At 46.1% G+C, this 25,694-nt stretch overlaps 1 protein-coding gene across 3 annotated transcripts in view; it reads left to right on the top strand.

Moving 5' to 3' along the window:
* The window catches only part of ophn1 (oligophrenin 1), a 195,949-nt gene that overhangs the window by 113,394 nt on the left and 56,861 nt on the right, over positions 1 to 25,694 (top strand). For 2 of the 3 annotated variants that reach the window (XM_078412147.1, XM_078412145.1), the window contains exons 14-18: positions 477 to 554; positions 4,018 to 4,102; positions 14,601 to 14,659; positions 19,152 to 19,257; positions 24,047 to 24,206. In XM_078412147.1, the coding sequence (XP_078268273.1) occupies positions 477 to 554; positions 4,018 to 4,102; positions 14,601 to 14,659; positions 19,152 to 19,257; positions 24,047 to 24,206 (488 nt within the window). The remainder of the gene's footprint in view (positions 1 to 476; positions 555 to 4,017; positions 4,103 to 14,600; positions 14,660 to 19,151; positions 19,258 to 24,046; positions 24,207 to 25,694) is intronic. The other variant, XM_078412146.1, reaches the window with a different exon arrangement.

Below are 25,694 nucleotides of genomic sequence, written 5' to 3'. Positions count from 1 at the left end.
GGGGGGGGGGTGGGGGTAGGAGAGGTGGGGGGTGGGGGTAGGAGAGGTGGGGGGGGTGGGGGTAGGAGAGGTGGGGGGGTGGGGGTAGGAGAGGGGGGGGCGGGGGCTCCAGCCTGGAGTTGGGAAAGCTTGTGTTCCTTGGTGGATGTTGGGAAGGAGAAGTATCCCTGGATGAAAGCCTGGATCTGGCAGAGAATGGAATAGTGGGCTTAGTTCCCTCCACGGATGCTGCCTGACCCGCTGATTGCCTCCTGCACTTTGTGTTTCGAGGCATATGATGGGCTGGTTGGTCCTCCATATTGCCTCACACCTCCTGTACCACAGAGGCCCAGCTGGGAAGAGGCAGAGTGGTTCGTGTTAACAGAACAAGCTTCCCTTTCATTTAACTCAGTGAAAACCTTTCTAAGAAATAAAAGCAGAGATCAATGTTAAATCCCACTTTAATAAAGTTGCAAATTTTGATTTATTTACCTTAGCAGGAATCACTACCGAGGGTGTTTACAGAACCGTTGGCAGCAGCTTCCAAGTACAGAAACTACTAACTCAGTATTTTGGTGAGAACACTGCTTTTGAGAAAATTACTGGTGCTTTCCTCTGATGTCTAGAGCTGCCTAGGAACAATAAAATATTAAACCCGAGAGTCTGAAGAAGGATCCCAGCCTAAAACGCCACCCATCCATATTCTTCTGAGATGTTGCCTGACCGGTTGGTATTTATTCACAAAATGCTGGAGTAACTCAGCAGGTCAGGCAGCATCTCAGGAGAGAAGGAATGGGTGACGTTTCGGGTCGAGACCCTTCTTCAGACCAATACTCCATGACTTTATTCTTTTTTACCACCCGCTTTAATATTTCCCTTCCTCTGAGGGGCATTCATATCAGATGCAGCCTGTGAGGATCGTTTGGTGCATCTTATCATACAGATTATATCACTGGATTGGCAATTTTTAGTTTAGTTTAACTTAGAGATACAGCGGCGGAAACAGGTCCTTCAATCCATCAAATCTGCGATGACCAGCGACCCTTACACTCGCACTCTCCTACACACATGGGACCATTTACAATTTTTACCAAAACCAATTAACCTACAAAACTGCACGTCTTTGGAGTGTGGGAGGAAACCGGAGCACCCGGAGAAAACCCACGCAGTCACGGGGAGAACGTACAAACTCCGTACAGACAGCACCCGTGGTCAGGATCGAACCCGGGTCTCTGGCGCTGTGAGGCAGCAACACTACATGGCACAATCTACAGATTAGAGTTCAAATCCCACCACTGATTTGGCAAACGAAACTAGGAAATAAGTTTGGATTAAAAAGCAAATATAATTATCAGAAATCTAAGTTTACCACAAAAGCCCCACTGGTCTTTAATGCTTTTCGGGTAATCTGCCATCTTCATTTGGTCTGGACCTATGTTTGATGGCAGATCTGAATTAATACAGTTGATTCTCAACTAGTTTCTGAAATGCACAAGTGTCGGGCTGACCAGTAAATGTAAACTTTCCCACAGAGCCCCACTTCCATTGAATGAGAATAGAAAGGTGATTGTGAGTCTCCAGTGTCTCAAACTAGCATTAAGTAGGTTTGTTCAGTTATTAGAACATAGAGCATAAACAGTATGGCACGGTAACAGGCCCTTTTGCCCGCAGTGCCCATGCTGAACATAATGCCAGATTAAATTAATCTCCTCTGCCTGCACAGGACTTGTATTCCTCCATTCCCAGTATATTTATGTACCTATCTAAAAGCCTCTTAAATTCCATGTTGTATTTGCCCCCATCATCACCCCTGGCAGCCTGTTCCAGGCATCCTCCACCCTCTGTGTTTCAAAACAAGCTTGTCCCACACATCTCCTTTAAGCTTTGTTCCTCTCACCATAAACCTACGACCCCTGGTCTTTGACATTTCTACCCTGGGGAAATGTTTTCTGACTGTCTACCCGGTCGATGCCTCTCATAATTTTATATACTTCTATCAAGTCTCCCCTTAACCTCTAATATTTCAGAGAAAACGATCCCAAATTTGTCAAACTTCTCCTTGTAGCTAATCCTAATCCAGGCATCATTCTGGTAAACGTCTTTTGGAACCCTCCCCAAAGCATCGATATCCTCCCTATAATGGGGTGACCAGAACTGCATACAGTGCTCCAAATGCGGCCAAAGTATTGCAAAGCTGAAACATGCCTTCCTGGCTTTTATACTCAACGTAGCAAAGCATAATCTTGGTTTTATTTATTTAACTACATGGTTTTTGAAAATGAAAATAAAATTGCAGAGGATGGATATGTGAAATAGATCAGAAAAACACTGCAAACTCTCAGCAGGTCAGGCAGCGTCGGTGAAAAAGGGAATAAGATTCATGTTTCAAAGACCCTTTACCTGAACTCAAGGAGAGAAAATAAATTGAGGTTGTAGGGAAAATGGAGCCGAGATGGATAGCACAAGGAGAACACCTCTGACAGAGTGGGGCCTGGCTTGCTAAAGTGATTCAAATGTATATGGTCGGATTAATAGATTAATGAGGAGTGGAGGGAGAGGGAGAGAGAGACACACACACAAAGAGGAATTAATGCACTTGTAAGAGCTATGAACTCTCACCAAACCTAAACCAAAATGAGTGAAGTGCCCAACACATTGGCAGAGTCTGTAGGATGAGATGATAAACTTAGTCAAGTGCAGAGCACCAACAGTACAGCAAAAAATGTATGAATTCTCTTGCATGGCTGTAAGTACAAATCAGAGGAAATTATTTTAGATATATATATATATATATGGCCAAATCATTGAGTGAATGCCATTTTAGTTATCAGACTGCTTCCTTGTCTTGTTATGTGATTTGCCAATAAATAAAGCTAAAATAATAATAGTTTTATTAAATAATGTTATCACAATTCTTGCTTAACTGCTGATGTACTAGCTTTGCTCTCAAGCTTAAATTATTTATCTCCTTTTATTACTACCTTATAATACTAGTAGTTAAACACGTATTGTGTGTGAACAGGATCTGACTAAAACACACCATGGCAATTAACTTACCTCATTGTTTTGTAAGCTTCTATCGGGTTTGTCCAGCCTCTCCTTGTAGCTAATACCTTCTTATCCAGGCAGCATTCTAGTCAGTCTGAGGATGGGTTCTGATCCTGTTTCTTTTCTCCAGAGATGCTGCCTGACCTGCTGAGCTGCTGCAGCAGCAGCTTGTGTCTATCTTCAGCATTCCAGTAAACCTTCTCTGCACTCTCTCCAAAAGCCTCCCTATCCCTCCTGTAAAGGGGGATGCCAGAACTGCATGCAATACTCCTAATGCAGCCTAAGAATAAGGGGTAGGCTATTTAGAACTGAGATGAGGAAAAACGTTTTCAGTCAGAGAGTTGTGAATCTGTGGAATTCTCTGCCTCAGAAGGCAGTGGAGGCCAATTCTCTGAATGCATTCAAGAGAGAGCTAGATAGAGCTCTTAAGGATAGCGGAGTCAGGGGGTGTGGGGAAAAGGCAGGAACGGGGTACTGATTGAGAATGATCAGCCATGATCACATTGAATGGCGGTGCTGGCTCGAAGGGCTGACTGGCTTCCTCCTGCATTTATTGTCTATTGTCTAAGCAAGGTCTTATAGGGTTGCATCATGACATTTATGCTCGGATGAAGACGCATTTTTGTTGAATTAAGAGGATATTTGGCTCCTTCAGAGCAGTAGGCCGGAAAGTTGGTCAAGGGTGATGAGCTTCTCAGCAAATACCACGAATGGAAATGAGGTTGTAGAAAGTTAACCTGAGCACGCAAAGTTTTAGTGCATCAGATGGTAACGCAAGATTTGAGAAGTAGTTTCTAACGGGCTATTCTAACCGATATCCCTTGCGTAAATATGGCACGCTGACATTTTTCCATTCCCACGTCCCCTTCCTCTGTTCTGCAAACCTGCAGGCAGTGCAATATCCTGGTAATATAGCAAAGCTCCTCTGGGTGTAGTTCACTGACCTAACTGGCTGTAGCTGTGTAGTGATTACAGTTCCTGGTTCCTCAGATCCAAACCATCCGGGTGACGTTGACCTGCAGAACAGCGAGTGGGACATAAAGACAATCACCAGCGCATTCAAGCACTACCTCAGGTAGGAAACGACTTGTAGCTTCACGCGTAAGATGCTGTTGTGCATTTGACCTCTCATTTTCAGTGGATGGAAAGAGTGATCTTCAGGTTTTGGCAACTGACCTGTCAGTAACAATTTTTATTGAGATATAATAGACATGGAGACAAGGCTAACGCTTCAGATTAGCTCAAATCATAAATTTAAGGCGGCAGAGTGGTGCAGCTGGTGAAGGATTAGTTTAGTTTAGAGTTACAGCATGGGAACAGGCCCTTCGGCCCACCGAGTCTGTGCTGACCATACACGTGTTCTATCCCACACACGAAGGACAATTTTTTTATAGAAGCCAATTAACCTACCAAGCTGTGCATCTTTGGGATGTGGGAGGCAACTGGAGCACACTGAGAAAATCCACACAGTCACAGGAAGAACATACAAACTCTGTACAGACAGCACCCCAGGTCTCTTGCTCTGTAAGGCAGCAACTTGACCGCTACGCCACTGTGCCGCTGCCTCTTTGCACTGGAGAACTGGTGTTTGATCCTGACCTCGGGTGCTACCTGTGTGGAGTTTGCATGTTCTCCGTGTGACTGTGTGGATTTCCTCTGGGTGCTCCGGTTTCCTTCCACATCCCTAGAATGTGCGGGTTTGTAGGTTAATTGGCCTCTGTAAAATTGCCCCTAGTGTCGGGAGTGGATGAGAAAGTGGGATGACTTGGAACTAGTGCAAACGGTGATCGATGAACTCTGTAGGTGAGGGGCCTGTTACCAGGCGGATTCTCTGAACATAACTCCAAAAATATCTGAAACTAGGAATCGAGTCAGGAGTGTTTAATTGCCAAGTGAAGCAGAACAATGAAATCCTTTCACACTGCTACCTTACACACACATCAACGCAACAAATAAATATACGATAAATTCCGCTCAGTTCAGTTTAGTTTATTGTCACGTGTGCTGAGGTACAGTGAAAAGCTTTTGTTGCGTGTCATCAATTATTCAAGTGAATAATGGAGCAAGCCAAAGTACATAGTGGCCGTTTCACCGCACACTTGTGCTCGGTCCACCAAGGCCTACTTGATCTCCCGGTTGCTAACCATTTGAACTCTAATCTTCTCATTCCCATACTGACCTTTCTGCGTTGGGCCTCCTCCATTGCCATAGTGAGGCCGCATGCAAACTGGAGGAACAGCAACTCATATTCTGTTTGTGCAGGAAAAAAACTGCAGATGCTGGTATAAATCGAAGGGAGACAGAAAATGCTGGAGTAACTTAGGCCAGGCAGGCATCTTTTTTTTTTGTTGAGATACAGCGCGGAAACAGGCCCTTCGGCTCACCAGGTCCGCGCCGACCAGCGATCCCCGCACACTAACACCCTCCTACACCCACTGGGGACAATTTCTACATTTACCAAGCCAATTAACCTACAAACCTGCACGTCTTTGGAGTGTGGGAGGAAACCGAAGATCTCGGAGAAAACCCACGCAGGTCACGGGGAGAACGTACAAACTCCGTACAGACAGCATCCGTAGTCGGGATCGAACCGGGTCTCCGGCGCTGCATTCACTGTAAGGCAACAACTCTACCGCTGCGCCACCATGACCGCCCTCTGGAGAGAAGGAATGGGTGGTGTTTTGGGTCGAGACCCTTCTTCAGACTGATGTCAGGGGAGGGGGCGGGACAACGATAGGATGTAAGGCATGGGTGGTTAGGATGATAGTCTTGGGTAGTTTACAGCTCAACAGTATGAACGATGAATTCTCCACTTTTAGGTAAGTAACCAAAATCTCAGATCCCCCCACCCCCCACCCCTCCCCCCAACCCCGCCACCTTCTCTTGTCCCCAACTGCATGGTTACCAATTCCTCCTCTCCACCTCCCCTTCCACCAACATTCCTTCCTCTGGCTTCAAAATTCACAACTATCCTCATCTCACACCTTTTGTCTTTCATCTTTGAGCTTTGTCCTACCATCAGCCTATCAACACCCCCCCTCCCCTACTCCCCTTACCTGCATTCACCTATCACTTGCCTGGCTTTGTCCTGTCCCCCCTCTCTTCAAGCTTTCTTCCCCCCAACCCTCAACCAGACTGGGGATAGGTCCTCAGCCAAAACGTCACCTATCCATGTTCTCCAGAGAGGCTGCCTGACCCGCTGAGTTACTCCAGTACTTTCTGTCTTTTTATCCCTTGGTGCGACTTTCGTTGTGCAATGCCCATGGGGTTTCCATGCTGAGGCAGGGCTGTGTTAGGGTTTCCCAGGATGCTTCAAGAGCCTGATGATTTATTGGGAAATAGCTGTCATGGTTCTCAGGCTCCTGTGCCAACTTCATGATGATACCATTGAGATGGTAGCAATGATATAAAAACATGGCCAGGATGGTGTGGCTTTCTGATAATATCTGCTTCTTTGAGGCAGCGCTTTCTGAAAACCTTCTTCACTGGGAGGCGGGTACTCATGTTGGGCCGGGGCAATGTCCACCACTTTCGGCAGTGCCCTGTGGTTTTTGAGCATTCACTTTACTGCACCAGGCAATCGGTCAGTGTGCTCTCTCCTGTACATATGATGAAATAGTGCGGCACGGTGGCGCAGTGGTGGAGTTGCCGCCTCACAGCGCCGGAGACCCGGGTTTGATCCTGACTACGGGTGCTGTCTGTACAGAGTTTGTACGTTCTCCCTGTGATCGCGTGGGTTTTTCCCAGGTGCTCTGGTTTCCTCCCACATTCCAAAGACGTACAGTTTTGTTGGTAAATTGGCTTCGGTAAAAATTGTAAATTGTCCCTAGTGTGCAGGATAGTGCTGGTGTGCGGGGATCGCTGGTCGGTGGGCCGAAGGGCCTGTGTCCACGTTGTATCTTTAAACTAAACTAAACTAAACCTTTGGAAGTTTGATATATTCTCAGAGGTGGAGCCAATATGGTGAGATGACCCAGTGAGTGAAGATGTATAATGGCCGGGATAGGAACAGCTATATCCAGTCAACCATTATTCCACTGAACCACCTTGCACAGGTTTTGATCACAACCTCATCTCAGCACCAAACCATTATTTAATATGCACTACTAAGCTCACACCACATACTTTGGGTTGAGGGTGTGTGTCAGCAGAGAAATGGGCCTGAAGGGTCTCGACCCGAAACGTCACCTATCCATGTAACTCCCGAGATGCTGCCTCTCCTGCTGAGTTACTCCAGAGATGCTGCCTCTCCTGCTGAGTTACTCCAGCACTTTGTGCCTTTTTGTGGATTAGGCAGCATTTGCAGTTCTTTATTTCTACTCATGAATTTCAAAAGGCTAACAGAAACATAGAAACATAGAAAATAGGTGCAGGAGGAGGCCATTTGGCCCTTTGAGCCAGCACCGCCATTCATTGTGATGGGCCGAAGGGCTGGTTTCCATGTTGTATCTCTAAACTAACTTATTTTGTTAACTGGCCACGTCACATGTATGTCTATTAATCGTGGCACATTTTTGTTTACAACCAAGCACTGGAGAGGACACAGGGGTTGGCTTGCTCATTCCTATTGTTCCAGTAAGTTTGGAGGTTTTTGCCAAAGCAGCATTCCTGTTAGTTTGCTGACTGTTCATCCTCTCTCCAGACTCCAAGCTACAGGGCACTGTAAATCCCACTCCCGCCTTTCATGCAAACCACCACCCCGTCTCCAGTCCACTTTTCCGACCCAAGTGTAAGAAAATAACTGAAGATGCTGGTACAAATCGACTAGGCTTGTATACACTGGAATTTAGAAGGATGAGAGGAGATCTTATCGAAACGTATAAGATTATTAAGGGGTTGGACACGTTAGAGGCAGGAAACATGTTCCGAATGTTGGGGGAGCCCAGAACAAGGGGCCACAGTTTAAGAATAAGGGGTAGGCCATTTAGAACTGAGATGAGGAAAAACCTTTTCAGTCAGAGAGTTGTGAATCTGTGGAATTCTCTGCCTCAGAAGGCAGTGGAGGCCAATTCTCTGAATGCATTCAAGAGAGAGCTGGATAGAGCTCTTAAGGATAGCGGAGTCAGGGGGTATGGGGAGAAGGCAGGAACGGGGTACTGATTGAGAATGATCAGCCATGATCACATTGAATGCTGGCTCGAAGGGTCGAATGGCCTCCTCCTGCACCTATTGTCTATTGTCTATTGAAGGTATTTATTCACAAAATGCTGGAGTAACTCAGCAGGTCAGGCAGCATCTCAGGAGAGAAGGAATTGGTGACGTTTTGGGTCGAGACCCTTCTTCAGACTGATGTCAGGGGGGCGGGACAAAGGAAGGATATATGTGGAGACAGGAAGATAGAGGGAGAACTAGGAAGGGGGAGTGGAAGAGAGGGACAGCGGAACTATCTAAAGTTGGAGAAGTCAATGTTCATACCGCTGGGCTGCAAGCTGCCCAATTCCGACCCAAGTCCTCACTTGTGCTGTTTTCCGTTGACTCTGACGGCCACTGCAAAAGACTGCAGCTCACGCAAAGCACTGCACCTCATGGGCCAGTGTAGGGTTTCAATCCAAAATGTCATCTAGCCCTCTGCCTCCACAGATGCTGCCTTCCAGTTCCTACAGCAGGGTATTTTCTTGCTCCAAATCCCAATATCTGCAGTTTCTTGTGCCTCCCTGAATCAATACCTGCTCAGCCAGCTCTCTGCCCTGCTCTCTGTCCCGTTCCTGGACCCTTCATATTTAAGGTTCTCCTAGTCCTACTTGCAAACATTTCTCTGGATCCAGTCCCACAATTCTGGAAATATAGCGTTTGTCCAAACAATGCCCCTGTTTCCTTCCTGATCTCAGCCAACGCATTGCAGTAAACTGTTGGCAATTGAAGTTTTCACATTAACATAGGAAGAGTGTTTCACAGCCCTGGGTCTGTACTCGCTGGAGTTTTGAAGGACGAGGGGGATCTCTGTGAAGTTTATTGAATAATGATAAGGCCTTATAGAGTGGATGTGGAAAATATGTTTCCAGTGATGGGAGAGTCGAGAACCAGAGGGCCCAGCCTTAGAATAAGGACATACCTTTAGAATGGAGATGAGGAGGAATTTCATTACCACAGGGTGTTGAATCTGTGGAATTCATTGTCACAGGCGACTGTCGAGGCAAAGTCATTGGGTATTTTAAAGAGAAGACTGATAGGTTCTTGATCAGGAAGAACGTCAAAGGTTATGGGGAGAAGGCAGGAGAATGGGGTTGAGAAAGTAGATCAGCCATGATAGAATGGCGGAGTAGATTCAATGGACTGAATAGCCTAATTTTGCTCCTATGTCTTATGGTCTTACTCTGTTTGCAATTCACTGAATTCTGTCCTTAATGGTCTTTTAATTTTCACCACCCTTCTATTTCTCTTAATACCAGCCTTTTTCTTCTCCCAAACAGCTTATTGTATTGGCTCCCTGTCAACCGCTATCTGATTTCATTTCTTTGAGGTGTTTTTAGCTGCTTTTGATATTAAACATGTAGTAGATCTTCTACTTTGTGTTATGGCTTCCTTGCCCACCCACCTCGTCATCGCTCCCAACACTTGCACCATCCCATTTCTGTAAAAACAAAAGATCTAAATGTCCTTGCTGAAGCAATGTGCATCCTTTAAATCTTAGTTTCTGATCCTTCTGTTGGACTGCCTTCCTCGACTGTGGAACTGGGAACACATTTAATTCAGGGTCTGCAGCTTGAGGTGGCTCCAAAGGCAATTATCTTCTCTGCCAAACGCCAGTCCAGGATAAATGCAATCAATCATTAACGTCGGCGGTGCAGCTCAAGGTGTTTTTGTGCATCAATGCAATAAATTGCAGACCAGTTAATAACCTCAAATGTGATGCCTGATGCACTGCTAGTGATTTCAGTAGGCAAGAAGGGCAAGATTCATATCAGTTGCTTTTCATTATAATTGGAAGTGTAAAACCAGGGTTGTATAATGGCTTGTACAGTTGTCCTAATCAGCGATGCAGGATGTAAAGAGGTGGTTTACACCTTCATTGAATGTGGTAGAGGACATGTTGTAGTTGAGACACACCAAATGGAAACCAGAGACAAAGACTTCAGACTTTAGAGATACAGCGTGGAAACAGGTCCTTTTGCCCACTGTGTCCACGCCAACCAATGATAATCCTCTATGCTAACCAACACACTAGGGACAATGTTACAATTTTTACCGAAGCCAGTTAATCTCCAAACCTGTACGTCTTTGGAGTATGGGAAGAAACCCGGGGAAAACCCACGCGGTCACAGGGAGAATGTACAAACTCCATACAGATAGCGCATGTTGTCAGGATTGATCCTGGGTCTCTGGCGCTGTAAGGCTGCAACTCTATCATTGTACTGTGTTGCCTCCAAAGAGTAGAAAAATTGGAGAGGAGTTCTTTCACATCCCGAAGAACACCGGCTAAATATCTTCCCAGTCTAAAGAAGGGTCCCGACCTGAAATATCACCTCTCCATTCCTTCCCCAAATGCTGCCTGAACCGCTGAGTCCTTCCAGCACTTTGTGTTTTGTTGAAGATTCCAGCAACTGTAGATTCAGGTGCACCCAGCTCTCTTCCACTGACCGAGTTTGTGATGTTGCGAAGGGGAAAGCATTTAATTATTTTCATAGCCGATAGAAATGATTTTGTTCAGTAATGATCCTTGCAGCAGTCCTCATTCCTGGGGAAATTCTCGAGGTCATTGTTTTGTTTCACTCTCATGTAGACGTGATAGGTGAATATCCATCAACAACTTACCCTTCCGTATCTCCAGACTCCCTCTTCCTTGAAGAAGGGTCTCGACTTGAAATGCCACCCATTCCTTCTCTCCAGAGATGCTGCCTGTCCTGCTGAATTACTCCAGCATTTTGTGTCCATCTTTGGTGTAAACCAGCATAGAAACATAGAAAATAGGTGCAGGAGTAGGTCATTCGGCCCTTCGAGCCTGCACCGCCATTCAATATGATCATGGCTGATCATCCAGCTCAGTAGCCCGTACCTGCCTTCTCTCCATACCCCCTGATCCCTTTAGCCACAAGGGCCACATCTAACTCCCTCTTAAATATAGCCAATGAACTGGCCTCAACTACCTTCTGTGGCAGAGAATTCCACAGACTCACCACTCTCTGTGTGAAGAAATGTTTTCTCATCTGGGTCCTAAAAGACTTCCCCCTTATCCTTAAGCTGTGACCCCTGGTTCTGGACTCCCCCAACATCGGGAACAATCTTCCCGCATCTAGCCTCTCCAACCCCTTAAGAATTTTATATGTTTCTATAAGATCCCCCCTCAGTCTTCTAAATTCCAGCGAGTACAAACCTAGTCTATCCAGTCTTTCTTCATATGAAAGTCCCGCCATCCCAGGGATCGATCTGGTGAACCTTCTCTGTACTCCCTCTAAGGCAAGAACGTCTTTCCTCAGATTATGAGACCAAAACTGCACACAATACTCCAGGTGCGGTTTCACCAATGCCCTGTACAACTGCAGTAGAACCTCCCTGCTCCTAAACTCAAATCCTCTTGCTATGAATGCCAACATACCATTCGCTTTCTTCACTGCCTGCTGCACCTGCATGCTTGCTTTCAATGACTGGTGCACCATGACACCCAGGTCACGTTGCATCTCCCCTTCTCCTAATTGGTCACCATTCAGGTAACTCTGCATCTGCAGTTCCTTCCTACACAGTATTATTTAATAACGGGTTTGTAACTGTACTTTAGTCATAGGTAGATGCGTCACGTGATCGGAAGTTTAGAGCAGAAAAATAAAGTGCTGGAGGAGCTCAGTGAGTGAGTCAGTCAGCATCTATGGAGGGAGATGGAGAGTTGCCCTATGGAATGGCAGAGAGGAAGATTGGCTCCAGTTCAGCAGTGTAGCTGACCAGGGGTGGTGACCGGAGGTTAGAAATGCAGGAGTGTTCTGTGATTTATTTCCCTTCACTTTTACTCCAAATCTGTGAATCCTTCGTCCCCATCACCACTGACTGTCCTCAGATGTAATGCCCATCTAAAACACACCATGGGAAATAAAGGCCAAATAACATCTAACCTTCTGGATAGTTTCCTTTAGTTTAAAGATACAGCATGGAAACAGGCCCTTGTGCGTAACAAGTCCGTGCCGATCACACGTTCACACTAGTTCCATGTCATTCCACTTCCTTATTCACTCTCTACACACTAGGAGCGATTTACAGAGGCCAATTAATCTATAAACCCGCACGTCTCTGGGCTGTGGGCGGAAACCGGAGCACCCGGAGGAAACCCACGTGGTCACAGGGAGTCAAGAGTGTTTTATTGTGATTTGTCCCAGATAGACCAATGAAATTCTTACTTGCTGCAGCACAACAGAATATGTAAACATAGTACACTGTAAATAATAATAATAATAATAATCTATTGTAGTTCAGAGCTTATTTGAGGTTGTGATGTTTAATAGCCTGAACGCTGTAGGGAAGAAGCTGTTCCTGAACCTGGACGTTACAGTTTTCAGGCTCCTGTACCTTCTTCCAGATGGCAGGGGTGAAATGAGTGTGTGGCCAGGGTAGTGTGGATCTCTGATGATGCTGGCTGCCTTTTTGAGGCAGTGACTCCGATAAATCCCTTCGATGGTGGGGAGGCTGGAGCTGGTGATGGACTGGGCAGTGTTCACAACAGAAGGTGCAAACTCCACATAGATAGCACTCGAGTTGAGGAATGTACCCGGGAGAGACCGCACCTGGAGTACTGTGTGCAGTTTTGGTCTCCTAACCTGAGGAAAGACGTTCTTGCCTTGGAGGGAGTACAGAGAAGGTTCACCAGATTGATCCCTGGGATGGCGGGACTTACATATGAGGAAAGACTAGATAGACTGGGCTTGTACTCGCTGGAATTTAGAAGACTGAGGGGGGATCTTATAGAAACATATAAAATTCTTAAGGGGTTGGAGAGGCTAGATGCGGGAAGATTGTTCCCGATGTTGGGGGAGTCCAGAACCAGGGGACACAGCTTAAGGATAAGGGGGGAAGTCTTTTAGGACCGAGATGAGAAAACATTTCTTCACACAGAGAGTGGTGAGTCTGTGGAATTCTCTGCCACAGAAGGTAGTTGAGGCCAGTTCATTGGCTATATTTAAGAGGGAGTTAGATGTGGCCCTTTTTGCTAAAGGGATCAGGGGGTATGGAGAGAAGGCAGGTACAGGCTACTGAGCTGAATGATCAGCCATGATCATATTGAATGGCGGTGCAGGCTCGAAGGGCCGAATGACCTACTCCTGCACCTATTTTCTATGTTTCTATGTCTCTGTGGCTGCGAGGGAACGGCTCCTCCAGGTGCACCATTGTGCCGTCCTTTTCCATAACCTCATTTGGTAGAAAGGCAAAGGTATTGGGAGATGAACCTCTTCCCCAAGAACCTGACTGATAACTTTCCCAGTGTGTGGGTTTACTCCTTAACCTGGGGCTTTGTTAGTCATGCATTTACTGCTGAAATGTAAACCTGTTTATGTGGAACATGCCTGTGAAAACGTGTAAGCACCAAGTACCACCTGGAAACTCGAGGCTGCAGATGCTGCAATCTGGAACACAATAGCAAACTACTAGAGAATCTCAGCAGGCCAGGCAGCATCTGTGGAGGGAAATGGACAGTCAATGTTTTGGGCTGGGACTGAAATAGTAGAGGGAAGATAACAGCATTGAGGAGGAGGGGTGGGGCTAGAGCTGGCGGGCAGTAGGTGGCACCAGGCGAGGAAGGGTTTAATTGGGACAGGGAAGGGTAGAAATAACGACAGAGGCAGGGAGGTGAAAGGTGGAGGCAACAAAGGGCCGTGGGTGATGGAGCCTGGTGGGTCAAGTAGGTGAAGCCTGGGGCCAAATATGGTTCGGTGGGATGTGGGGAGATGGGAATAGTGAGGGGTAGGGGAGCAAGTGGGGGCAGTGTGTGGGCAATGGGCAGATGGAATAGGTGGGTGAAGGGAAAGAATTTGAGTAGGAAGGAACTGCAGATGCCGGTTTCAACCGAAGATAGACGCAAAACGTTGGAGCGACTCAGCGGGTCAGACAGCATTTCAGTGACTCAGCGAGTCTGACCCACTGAGTCACTCCAGCTTTTTGTGTCTATCTCCAAAAGAAATTTGGTGATGGGGGAGGGGGGGGGGGGGGGACTTGTGGGCATGCGATTGGAAAGAAGGGTGCGTGTGGGAGAATCTGAGTAGATCAAAATGAAAGATAAGGGACAAAGGAGAAGTAGGTTACCTGACATTGAGAATAAAATGCCCATGCCAGTGGATAGACACAAAATGCTGGAGTAACTCTGCGGGTCAGGCAGCATCTCTGGAGAGATGGAATGGGTGACGTTTCGGGTCGAGACCCTTCTTCGTGCCAGTGGGTTGTCGATGACCCAGGCGGAGGTGCTGTTCCTCTAGCTTTGGCTTTATTCCTAATTCTGCACATTTACTTGCTGTTCCTGCACTGCCGTACACAGGTTTTACACAAGAGTTCAAAGAAGGAATGTGGAATTTATGGACATCATTTATCGTTCTGTTTTGTTGCAAAACTGTACCTCTTGTCTTGAATAAAGAATAAAATCCCCTCTCGGTTCAATACAGGAATCTTGAAGAGCCAGTGATGACTTACAAGCTGCACAAAGAAATCCTCTCGGCATCCAGTAAGTTTCACATCCTGTTCTTCACGCGGGAGTCAAGAGAGAGCTGGATAGAGCTCTTAAGGATAGCGGAGTCAGGGGGTATGGGGAGAAGGCAGAAACGGGGTACTGATTGGGAATGATCAGCCATGATCACATTGAATGGTGATGCTGGCTCGAAGGGCCGAATGGCCTTCTCCTGCACCTATTGTCTATTGTCTATTAACTAACTACATACATCGGTTGGTAGGGAAACGTAAGAAACTGCAGATGCTGGAATCGCCAGCAAAAAAAGGTAAAGTGCTGGATGAACTTAGCAGATCTGGCAGCAACTGTGGGGTGAAATGTACCCATGATGTTTGAGGTCAGGATCCTTCTTCACACTGACCCGAAATATTGTCTGTTGACTTCCTTTGACTGATGCTGCCTCACAGGCTGAGTTGCACCAACTCTTTATATTTTTGCGGCAGTCAGTACGTCTGTTGCCCAAATTAGATCTAAGTCTCTCCTGGGTCTTGGCTTCAAGCCACTGATCGTAACGATAATCCGCAGTTGATCTCAAGTGGAGGAAAATATGCCAGGGTTTCTCACTTTGACCATTATTCAACTATCTTTTTCTGTGATGGCACACGTTGAACGAAGATGGGAATGATTGTGTAAACGGGTGGTCTGCTATCATTGCCAGTATTGCCAGTGTTTTTCTTTTAGGAGAATGTTTGGTTTATTTAGACAATAGACAATAGACAATAGGTGCAGGAGTAGGCCATTCAGCCCTTCGAGCCAGCACCGCCATTCAATGCGATCATGGCTGATCACTCTCAATCAGTACCCCGTTCCTGCCTTCTCCCCATACCCCCTCACTCCGCTATCCTTAAGAGCTCTATCCAGCTCTCTCTTGAAAGCATCCAACGAACTAGCCTCCACTGCCTTCTGAGGCAGAGAATTCCACACCTTCACCACTCTCTGATTGAAAAAGTTCTTCCTCATCTCCGTTCTAAATGGCCTACCCCTTATTCTTAAACTGTGGCCCCTTGTTCTGGACTCCCCCAACATTGGGAACATGTTTCCTGCCTCTAATGTGTCCAATCCCCTAATTATCTTATATGTTTCAATAAGATCCCCCCTCATCCTTCTAAATTCCAGTGTATACAAGCCTAATTGCTCCAGCCTTTCAACATACGACAGTCCCGCCATTCCGGGAATCAACCTAGTGAACCTACGCTGCACGCCCTCAATAGCAAGAATATCCTTCCTCAAATTTGGAGACCAAAACTGCACACAGTACTCCAGGTGCAGTCTCACCAGGGCCCGGTACAACTGTAGAAGGACCTCTCTGCTCCTATACTCAACTCCTCTTGTTACGAAGGCCAACATTCCATTGTCTTTCTTCACTGCCTGCTGTACCTGCATGCTTCCTTTATCGCCTTGGACTTGTTTTACCATCCGCTGAGATCATGGCTGATCTGTGACCAAAGTCCAAATATTTGCCTTGCCCATCCCCATACTCACCTCCACTTCCCGATGTCTTTTAGAGTCTTACAGCATGGAAACAGGCCCTTCCGCCCAACTTGCCCACGCCGACCAACATGCCCCAACTACACCAAACCCACCTGCCTGCATTTGGCCCATATCCCTCTAAACCTATGCTATCTTTGTACTTGTCCAAATGTCTTTTAAATGTTGTGATAGCACCTGCTTCAACTACCTTCTCCTGGAGCTTGTTCCATATACATACCACCCTTTGTGTAAAAACAAAAGTTGGTTAATAAAATCTATCAGTATTGGGTCAAAAATTAAGAATGTCAACTTTCTTTATGGAAGAGTTCCAAATTTCAATCACCCTTTGTATGAAAAAGTGTTTCATAAGTTCAGTGAACCATATTTTTAAGACTTTCCCTTAAGATTTAGATCCCCCAATGAATGGAAATCGATTCTCTTTACCCTTTATGATTTGCGCCATAATTTCTTGAATGTCATTCCATCATCACTTACCCTTCAGGTGCCTTGCTGGTAAATCTAAGTTGTCCTTCGTCCTAGACCAGGATGATAAGAGCCCACAAGATTCCAGGCCTAGCCTAGACAGGTCTTGGAGTATCATATACAGTTCTGGTCGTCCCATTACAGGAAAGATGTGGAGGCTTTAGAGAGGGCGCAGAAAACGTTTACCAGAATCAGGGGATGTTAGCTACAAGGAGAGGTTTGGCAAACTTGGATTACTTTTTCTGGAAAGTCAGAGGTTTTGAGGGGAGACCTGATTGAAGTGTACAAAATTATAAGGGGCCTAGATTGGATAGACGGTCAGACTCTTTTTCCAGGGGGGGGGAGTCGAAGACTAGTGGGCATAGCTGTAAGGTGAAAGGGACAAAGTGTAAAGGAGATGCGTGGAGCAGGTGTTTATCTTGCGCACAGTGAATGATGGGTGCTTGGAATCTCAGCCTGGGGTGGCGGTAGTGGCAGATATAATGGAGACATTTAAGTGGCTTTTAGATAGGCACATGAAATCGGAGGATTATGGATCAGAGGGGATTAGTTTAACTAATAATTGTGGGCCAAAAGAATTGTTCCTGTGCTGTGTTCTGTGTATCATCTGCAATGTAGGTGTCACTGACAAGGCCAGTCTTTTTTATTTCCAGTACATTTTTGTCCTGGAGGTGCTGCTGGTGGTTCTTGTCTTATAAGAGTCCGAAAATCATACAAACCAGACACAGGCTCTTCGGCCCAACTCATCCATGCCCACGTTATCCCACCTTTGCACCCACTCCCTACACACTGGGGGCAATTAACCCACACTCCTGCGCTTCTTTGGGATGTCGGAGGAAGCCGGAGGAAACCCATCCAATCACGGAGAACGTGCAAACTCCACACAGGCAGCACCTAGGGCCAGGATGGAACCCATGTCTCTGTGGCGGGTTTATGAGGCACCAGCTCTACCAGCTGCACCGCCCTAAGCCATGTTGTGACAAAGTAGAATTAAAAATAGATCAGACTTTCAAACAGCTTTTTCCCTGTACGAAAAAATGGACCCTCAAGTTCCCATTAAATCTTTCCTCTCTCACCTTCAACCTACGGCCTCCAGTTACTGCCTCCCTTACCCTGGGGAAAAAAACAGACTCTGTGCATTCACCCTATCTATTCCTCTCATGATTGTACACACCTCTATAAACATAGAACAGCCCACACTGTCAATCGCTGAACACGAAGCCATGGTAAACAAATCTCCTCTGCCTGCACGTGATCCATATTCCTCCATTCCCTGCATATCCATGTACCTATTCAAACGCCTCTAAATGCCACTGTTGTTTCCCCCTCCATCACCACAACTGACAGTGCATTTTAGGCCCTCACCACTCTGTGTTAAAAAAAAACCCACACATTTTCTTTAAATCTTGACAGCTGAGTGACCTACAAATCATTTCAGAGAGCATTTAGTCCGTAGTCCTGTTAAAATGAGATTGAAATGCCTCCTTTTCTTTATTGAGCTTTTTTTTAATGGCTGCCTCTTAGTTTCATGGTGTCAATCAGCATTTTATTCTAGATATTTTTTTGGTCAATTGAATTTTAACTAAATTTATTGGAATTTGAACTTATTTCCATATCATTAGTTCCAGTAATTGAATCCATGGTAATATTGTGCATACTGCCACGATATGAATATGATTTTTAAGATTCCCCTGAAATGCATTGATTAGCTGTGCAAAGGTTTAGTTTCGAGATACAGGGTGGAAACAGGCCCTTTGACCCACTGAGTACTCACCGACCAGCGATCCCCGCACATTAACACTATCCTACACACACTAGGGACAATTTTACATTTATATCAAGTCAAATAGCCTCCAAACCTGTAAGTCATTGGAGTGTGGGAGGAAACTGAAGATCTCGGAGAAAACCCATGCAGGTCACGGGGAGAACGTACCAACTCTGTACAGACAGCACCTGTAGTCGGGATTGAACCTGGGTCTCTCGCGCTCTGAGCGCTGTAAGGCAGAAACTCTACCACTGCGCCACCATGTTGCCCCATGAGATTATTTTCAAGATTTTGTATCCGATCACTGAACCAATATTTAAAAGATGTTTCCACCATATTTGTTTTTGTTCATTTGTAGTCTTTGGGCATTTCCAGAGACCGGTCTTTATTTTGCATTTGCTTTGTCTAAGAGACATAAAGGACATTCTCTAGAGAATGTTGCTGCCTTACTGCCCTCAGAGCGCGAGAGACCCAGGTTAGCTTTAGCAGAACTTTAGCAGGAACGCTGGAGTAAATCAGTTGGTCAGGCAGAATATTTGGATGGAATGGATAGCCAATTTTGCAAGTCGGGACTCTTCTGCAAACCTGACCTGAAATGTCACCGATCCATTCCCTCTACAGATGCTACCTGACTTACTTCAGCTAGATCTTCAGCTAGGTCTGAAAGGATTAGGCTGAGAACAAGTCAGGAGGTACTGAATTTGGAAATGAATGTTTGTCACCGTTCCTCTACTCCTTTGCCCGTCTATGATGGTGGTCATTGTGTTTCAGAGTCGGACAACCTGGATTATCGGCTGGGTGCAATTCACTCCTTGGTGTACAAGCTACCTGAGAAAAATCGGGAAATACTTGAACTTATAATTAAACATCTAATGAAGTAAGTGTCACTGGGACTTGTTGGGCCTGGGTTTTGCCGGGACTGGCGTCTTTTTAAGTGGGACCGTCTTTGAGGTTGAGGAGGTAAAAAGAAAAAAAAATACTCGCACTTTCCTTTAAACCTTTGCTTGAAATCACCACTTTTGCATCTCCTTTTCCAATATCCTAATGTGTGCAGTTTGCTGTCAGACTCCGTTCATGCCTCCTTGTGAGATTATGCAGGAAATAGATGTTGTTGATAATTCTTGCATGGAACGTGTGTGCAGCACATACAATGACCTTGTGGCTTAGGATTCTTTCCTATTTATATCAGGAACAAATGATCTCATTGTCAGAAGTGATGAGAAGTTGATGGGTTTTGATACTAGCAACGCCAGCAAAATTCATCCGCCTCTTGTTGTCTCTCTCTTGTCTCAATCCCAAATATTGTTGTGTGCCAGAGACCTTCTAAGACGATATATATTTTCTGCGATAACCCAAACAGTGTCCACTTCACTTCATGATATTCCTGTTGAATCTTGCAGAAGAATCTAAAGGAGAATGCAAGAAGAAAGTGTCTGCCACATTGCACACTCCAACCTCACTCCGAAGGAATATCCCCACCCGCCACCTACTCCTCACACTTTTTATGGAGCTACGTTACTTGATCAATGTATTGGGACTGAGTTGACTGAATCAGCTTGTATTGGAATGGGTGCATGTTCACCTTGAATCTGTTGCTGCCACCGGCTCGGGCAATGTGTTCCAGAACATGATCTGCCCACGTCTCCACTTCCCCCTCTCTCTGTCGTGTGTTAATGCCTGGTTCTGATTCTCTGTGCCTCTCAGTTGCTAGAAACAGTTACTCATCTTTCAATTCTGTTCCAAATGTATTGCCAGCCCTTTTTGTAATTGAGTCAAGTGCTGAGCTTTGATGGTCTGCTCAACAGCAAAAGTCAAGTCAAGTCAATTTTATTTGTACAGCACATTTCAAAACAACCCACATTGACCAAAGTGCTGTACATCAGTTCAGGTACTAAGAACGAACATACAATGGCACACAAACAAAACAGCACATACATAAACAGTTCACAGCGCCCCCTCAGAGGGCCTCAAACGCTAGGGAGTGGAAATACTAAAGCTGCACACAGGATCCCAAGGTCATTACCACCAACATCCACATCTGCTAGCTTTCCCCATGTGCCCCCTCTCTGACAGAGGCTGACTGCTGGTGGACCCGTCCTGATTCTGTGTAGGTTGATGCTATTTTTGTGAAGCATTTATCTGTTAGAGGGTCAGGAGGTGAAACAGTGAACCAATTTAACCCCAAGATTCACACTGGGACTGGAGAACAAATAGATATACAGTAAACCCTCGCGATGACAGCCCACGGGGGTGGGGGGGATGGTGTCTGTTATTGCCGAATGTATAATACAGGATAAGGCAATACGGGGAGAAAAGATGAGGTACGAGGGTAAGCTAGCCAATAATATAAAGGCGGATAGTAAAAGCTTTTTTAAGTATGTGAAGAGGAAAAAAATAGCCGAGGCAAATGTGGGTCCCTTGAAGACAGAAGCAGGGGAATTTAATTATGGGGAACAAGGAAATGGCAGACGAGTTGAACCGGTACTTTTTATCTGTCTTCACTAAGGAAACTACAAACAATCTCCCAGATGTTCTAGTGGCCAGAGATCCTAGGGTGACGGAGGAACTGAAGGAGGTTCACATTAGGCAGGAAATGGTGTTGGGTAGACTGATGGGACTGAAGGCTGATAAATCCCCAGGGCCTGATGGTCTGCATCCCAGGGTACTTAAGGAGGTGGTGCTAGAAATTGTGGACGCATTGGTGATCATTTTCCAATGTTCTATAGATTCAGGATCAGTTCCTGTGGATTGGAGGGTAGCTAATGTTATCCCACTTTTTAAGAAAGGAGGGAGAGAGAAAAGGGGAAATTATAGACCAGTTAGTCTGACATCAGTGGTGGGGAAGATGCTGGAGTCAATTATAAAAGACGAAATTGCGGAGCATTTGGATAGCAGTAACAGGATCATCCCGAGTCAGCATGGATTTACGAAGGTAATGCTTGACTAATCTTCTGGAATTTTTTGAGGATGTAACTAGGAAAATTGACAGGAGAGAGCCGGTGGATGTGGTGTACCTCGACTTTCAGAAAGCCTTGGACAAGATCCCACATAGGAGATTAGTGGGCAAAATCAGAGCACATGGTATTGGGGGTAGAGTACTGACATGGATAGAAAATTGGTTGACAGACAGAAAGCAAAGAGTGGGGATAAATGGGTCCCTTTCAGAATGGCAGGTAGTGACTAGTGGAGTACCGCAAGGCTCGGTGCTGGGACCGCAGCTATTTACGATATACATTAATGACTTGGATGAAGGGATTAAAAGTACCATTAGCAAATTTGCAGATGATACAAAGCTGGGTGGTCGTGTGAGCTGTGAGGTTGCAGGGTGACTTGGACAGGTTGTGTGAGTGGGCGGATGCATGGCAGATGCAGTTTAATGTGGATAAATGTGAGGTTATCCACTTTGGTGGTAAGAATAAAAAGGCATATTATTATCTGAATGGTGTCAAGTTAGGAAAAGGGGACGTATAACGAGATCTGGGTGTCCTAGTGCATCAGTCACTGAAAGGAAGCATGCAGGTACAGCAGGCAGTGAAGAAAGCCAATGGAATGTTGGCCTTCATAACAAGAGGAGTTGAGTATAGGAGCAATGAGGTCCTTCTCCAGTTGTATAGGGCCCTAGTGAGACCGCACCTGGAGTACTGTGTGCAGTTTTAGTCTCCAAATTTGAGGAAGGATATTCTTGCTATTGAGGGCGTGCAGCGTAGGTTTACTAGGTTAATTCCTGGAATGGCGGGACTGTCAGATGTTGAAAGACTGGAGCGGCTAGGCTGTAGTATACACTGGAATTTAGAAGGATGAGAGGGGATCTTATCGAAACGTATAAGATTATTAAGAGGTTGGACACGTTGGAGGCAGGAAACATGTTCTCAATGTTGGGGGAGTCCAGAACCAGGGGCCACAGTTTACGAATAAGGGGTAGGTCATTTAGAATGGAGATGAGGAAAAACCTTTTCAGTCAGAGAGTTGTGAATCTGTGGAATTCTCTGCCTCAGAAGGCAGTGGAGTCCAATTCTCTGAATGCATTCAAGAGAGAGCTAGATCGAGCTCTTAATGATAGCGGAGTCAGGGGGTATGGGGAGAAGGCAGGAACGGGGTACTGATTGAGAATGATCAGCCATGATCACATTGAATGGCGGTGCTGGCTCGAATCTATTGTCTATTGTCTGCTATAACCGAGTGAGGGGGGTGTAAAGTTTAACCCAAGGCCGGGAGGGAAGAGATGTGCGTTTCGTTAAACAAGTGGGAATTCACAGGCCGGGGAGCCACAGAGCCCTTGTTCCCACACCCGGTGGGCCGGGGATGGGCCCGGTACTCACGCCACCTTCATGCTGCCCGCTCTCTCCGCTCCCAACACCGGAAGAAGCTACTCATGGGGTAACTGCCGGAAGCGGCGGGGGTGTACAACAAGAGCCTGGGTCCGCTATAACTGCAATCAGCTACATTGAGGTCCGTTATTGCGAGGGTTTACTGTATATCCAAGATTAGATTACGCAGATGGAGGGACATTCAGCCATGACCATCAGATGCTTTGGACGATGGATCGCTCTAATTGAATGTGCCAAGTGCCTTTCCCCTTCTGTCATTCTTGGGGTGGATGCCACCAGCACATCTGGCACATTCTCTCCGTGCTTGGCTGCTGAGTTTATTGCTCAGCCACTTAATGAATGGTTAGATGGATATGGGACTGGACATGTATTAGGGCAAGATGGCAGGATTTCTTCACTAAAAGGCACTGGAGAGCTGGTTGGGATTCTGTGGCAGTCTGACAACTGTGTGGTAATGCACACATAAGAGTTTCAAATTTCCAAACTCCTCTTAAAATAATGTTTGTTGCCATGTGGCGATTTAAAATTGTTTTTGTGCCTTATAACTTATTTTTTTAGGCCACTTGTGCTGAAGTATGACTGCCACACTATCGACATGGTCCCACAAAGGCCCAACTTGTAGAGTTTTAGTTTTGAGTTTTAGAAATACAGTGTGGAAACAGGCCCTTCGGCCCACTGAGTCCGCGCCGACCAGCGATCACCTCGTATACTAGAACTATCCTGCACACTACGGGCAATTTATAACTTTTTACCAAAACCGATTTAACCTACAACCTGTACGTCTTTGGAGTGCGGGAAACCCAAGCGGTCACGGGGAGAACGTAGAAACACCACACAGACAATACCCGCAGTCAGGATCAAACCAAGGCCTCTGCCACTGTAAGGCAGCAACTCGACCGCTGCGCCACCGTGCTGCCCCGTGCCTCACAGTGGCAGAGACCTGTGTTTGATCATGACCTCGGGTGCTGATTGCCTGGAGTTCGCACGTTCTCCCTGTGATGCGTGGGTTTGCTCTGGGTGCTCCATTTTCCTCCCGCGTCCCAAAGACTTGCAGGTTCGTAGGTTAATCGGCTTCTGAAAATTGCCCCTAAACTGTAGGGAGTGGATGCAAAAGTGGGATAACGTAGAACGAATGTGATGGGGTGATCGATGGTTGGTGTGGACTCGGTGTGTGGAAGGGCCTGTTTCCATGCTGTATCTTTCAATTTAATCCAAACCAAATGGTACTGGCGGTTCAGGAGAAGGTGCCGCCTGACTACAGAAGGCTGAAAGAAAGGATGCGTGTGTTTAACCCCTGTCCTGGCCTGTTGACAACGGCACCATTCTCTTCTCGTGCAGTGTTTGTAGCCACAGTAAGGAGAACTTGATGACTGCTTCCAACATGGGAGTGATATTTGGGCCCACCTTAATGAGGCCGCAGGAAGACACAGTCGCGGCCATGATCAACATCAAGTTTCAGAACATTGTTGTGGAAATCCTGATTGACCATTATGAAAAGGTAAATCCCACTCCGCTGAATTTGAGCAAAGGCCAACTTTGCTGTCACTGTCACTGTCACTGTGAAGGGGTTGGGTGGAAATTCTCCACTGTGTGTTGGTTGCTGAAGTAACGCAGGCTGGTCTCCTGCTCGAGTTGACTACAATATAATTCAAAATGTTGAGAATTGTTCGGTCAATTAAATGCTGGCGGAAAAGACGACCATCTTTTTGTCCAGCTTTGATAATCTGCAGTACCACTAAAGTGAAGCTAAACCATTAATAAGAGTGATATTTCCTACAGACCAGAAGGTTAGGTTTCACCTTTCGTCTCTGCAGAGGTAGCTGATCCAGCATTTGAAGTGAGACCAATGCATCAGTTTCCTTTTGCAGCTGAATAAATGAAAGCATACAGTGTACAAAATCATGAGAGGAATAGATCGGGTAGATGCACAGAGTCTCTTGCCCAGAGCAGGGGAAACAAAAACCACAGGACATAGGTTTAAGGTGAGGGGGAGGAAAGATTTAATAGGAATCTGAGGGGAATCGTTTTCACACAAAGGATGCTGGGTGTATGGAATGAGCTGCCAGAGGAGGTAGTTGAGGCAGGTACTATTGCAATGTTTAAGTAACATTTAGACAGGTACATGGGTAGGACAGGTTTAGAGGGATGTGGGCCAAGCGCAGGCAGGTGGGACGAGTGTAGATGGGACATGTTGGGCTGAAGGGTGTGTTTCCAAGCTGTAAGATTCTATGTCTCTAACTCTAACTGCTGGAAGATGTCAGCGGAGGAGTGAAGGAGAGAGCAGTGATGCGTGTCATCACCAATCTCGCTTGTGAATTGTTGACGTGTATCTCCTCTCTCAGCCAAGTGTGAACCATTCTTCACATGGGATGGGTGAACTGTAAACACAATGAGGAAAATGTTGGCGGTTGATGGGATGCAGGGAACCCGTAGGAGATTACAACTTGCATCTCTCCCTGTGATGCAAACAAAAGACCTGCATTTATACAGGCGCAAGGACTTGTAGATGCTGGCATCGTGAGCAAAACACAGTGCTTGAACAACTGGGTGGGTCAGGCAACATCTGTGGAGGAAATGGATAGGCAATCTGAAGAATAGTCCTGAAATGACCCATTTCATAGGTTCTAAGAGCAAATTTAGGCCATTCAGCCCATCTACACCATTCAATCACGGCTGATTTATCTTTCCCTCTCAATCCAATTCTCCTTCCTTCTCCCCATAACCCTTGACACCCTTGCTAATCAAGAATATGTCAATCTCTGCTTTAAAAATACTAAATGACTTGGCCTTCATAGCCATCTAAGGCTATGAATTCCACAGGTTCATTGGCGTGGACAGATTTCTTCCACAGATGCTGCCTGACCCGCTGAGTCACTCCAGCGCTTTGTGTTTTGACCTACATTTACCCATTGGCTTTTGCAGCCACTGACCGTGCCCAAATGTTTCACAGTCAGTTCAATTGAAGCCAATTTACCCACAGAAAGGT

This window comes from Rhinoraja longicauda, chromosome 15 (genome assembly GCF_053455715.1).
Source record: "Rhinoraja longicauda isolate Sanriku21f chromosome 15, sRhiLon1.1, whole genome shotgun sequence".
NCBI lineage: Eukaryota > Metazoa > Chordata > Chondrichthyes > Rajiformes > Arhynchobatidae > Rhinoraja > Rhinoraja longicauda.
Note: the sequence above shows the minus strand (reverse complement) of the source record. Positions and strands in the feature narration are given on the sequence as shown.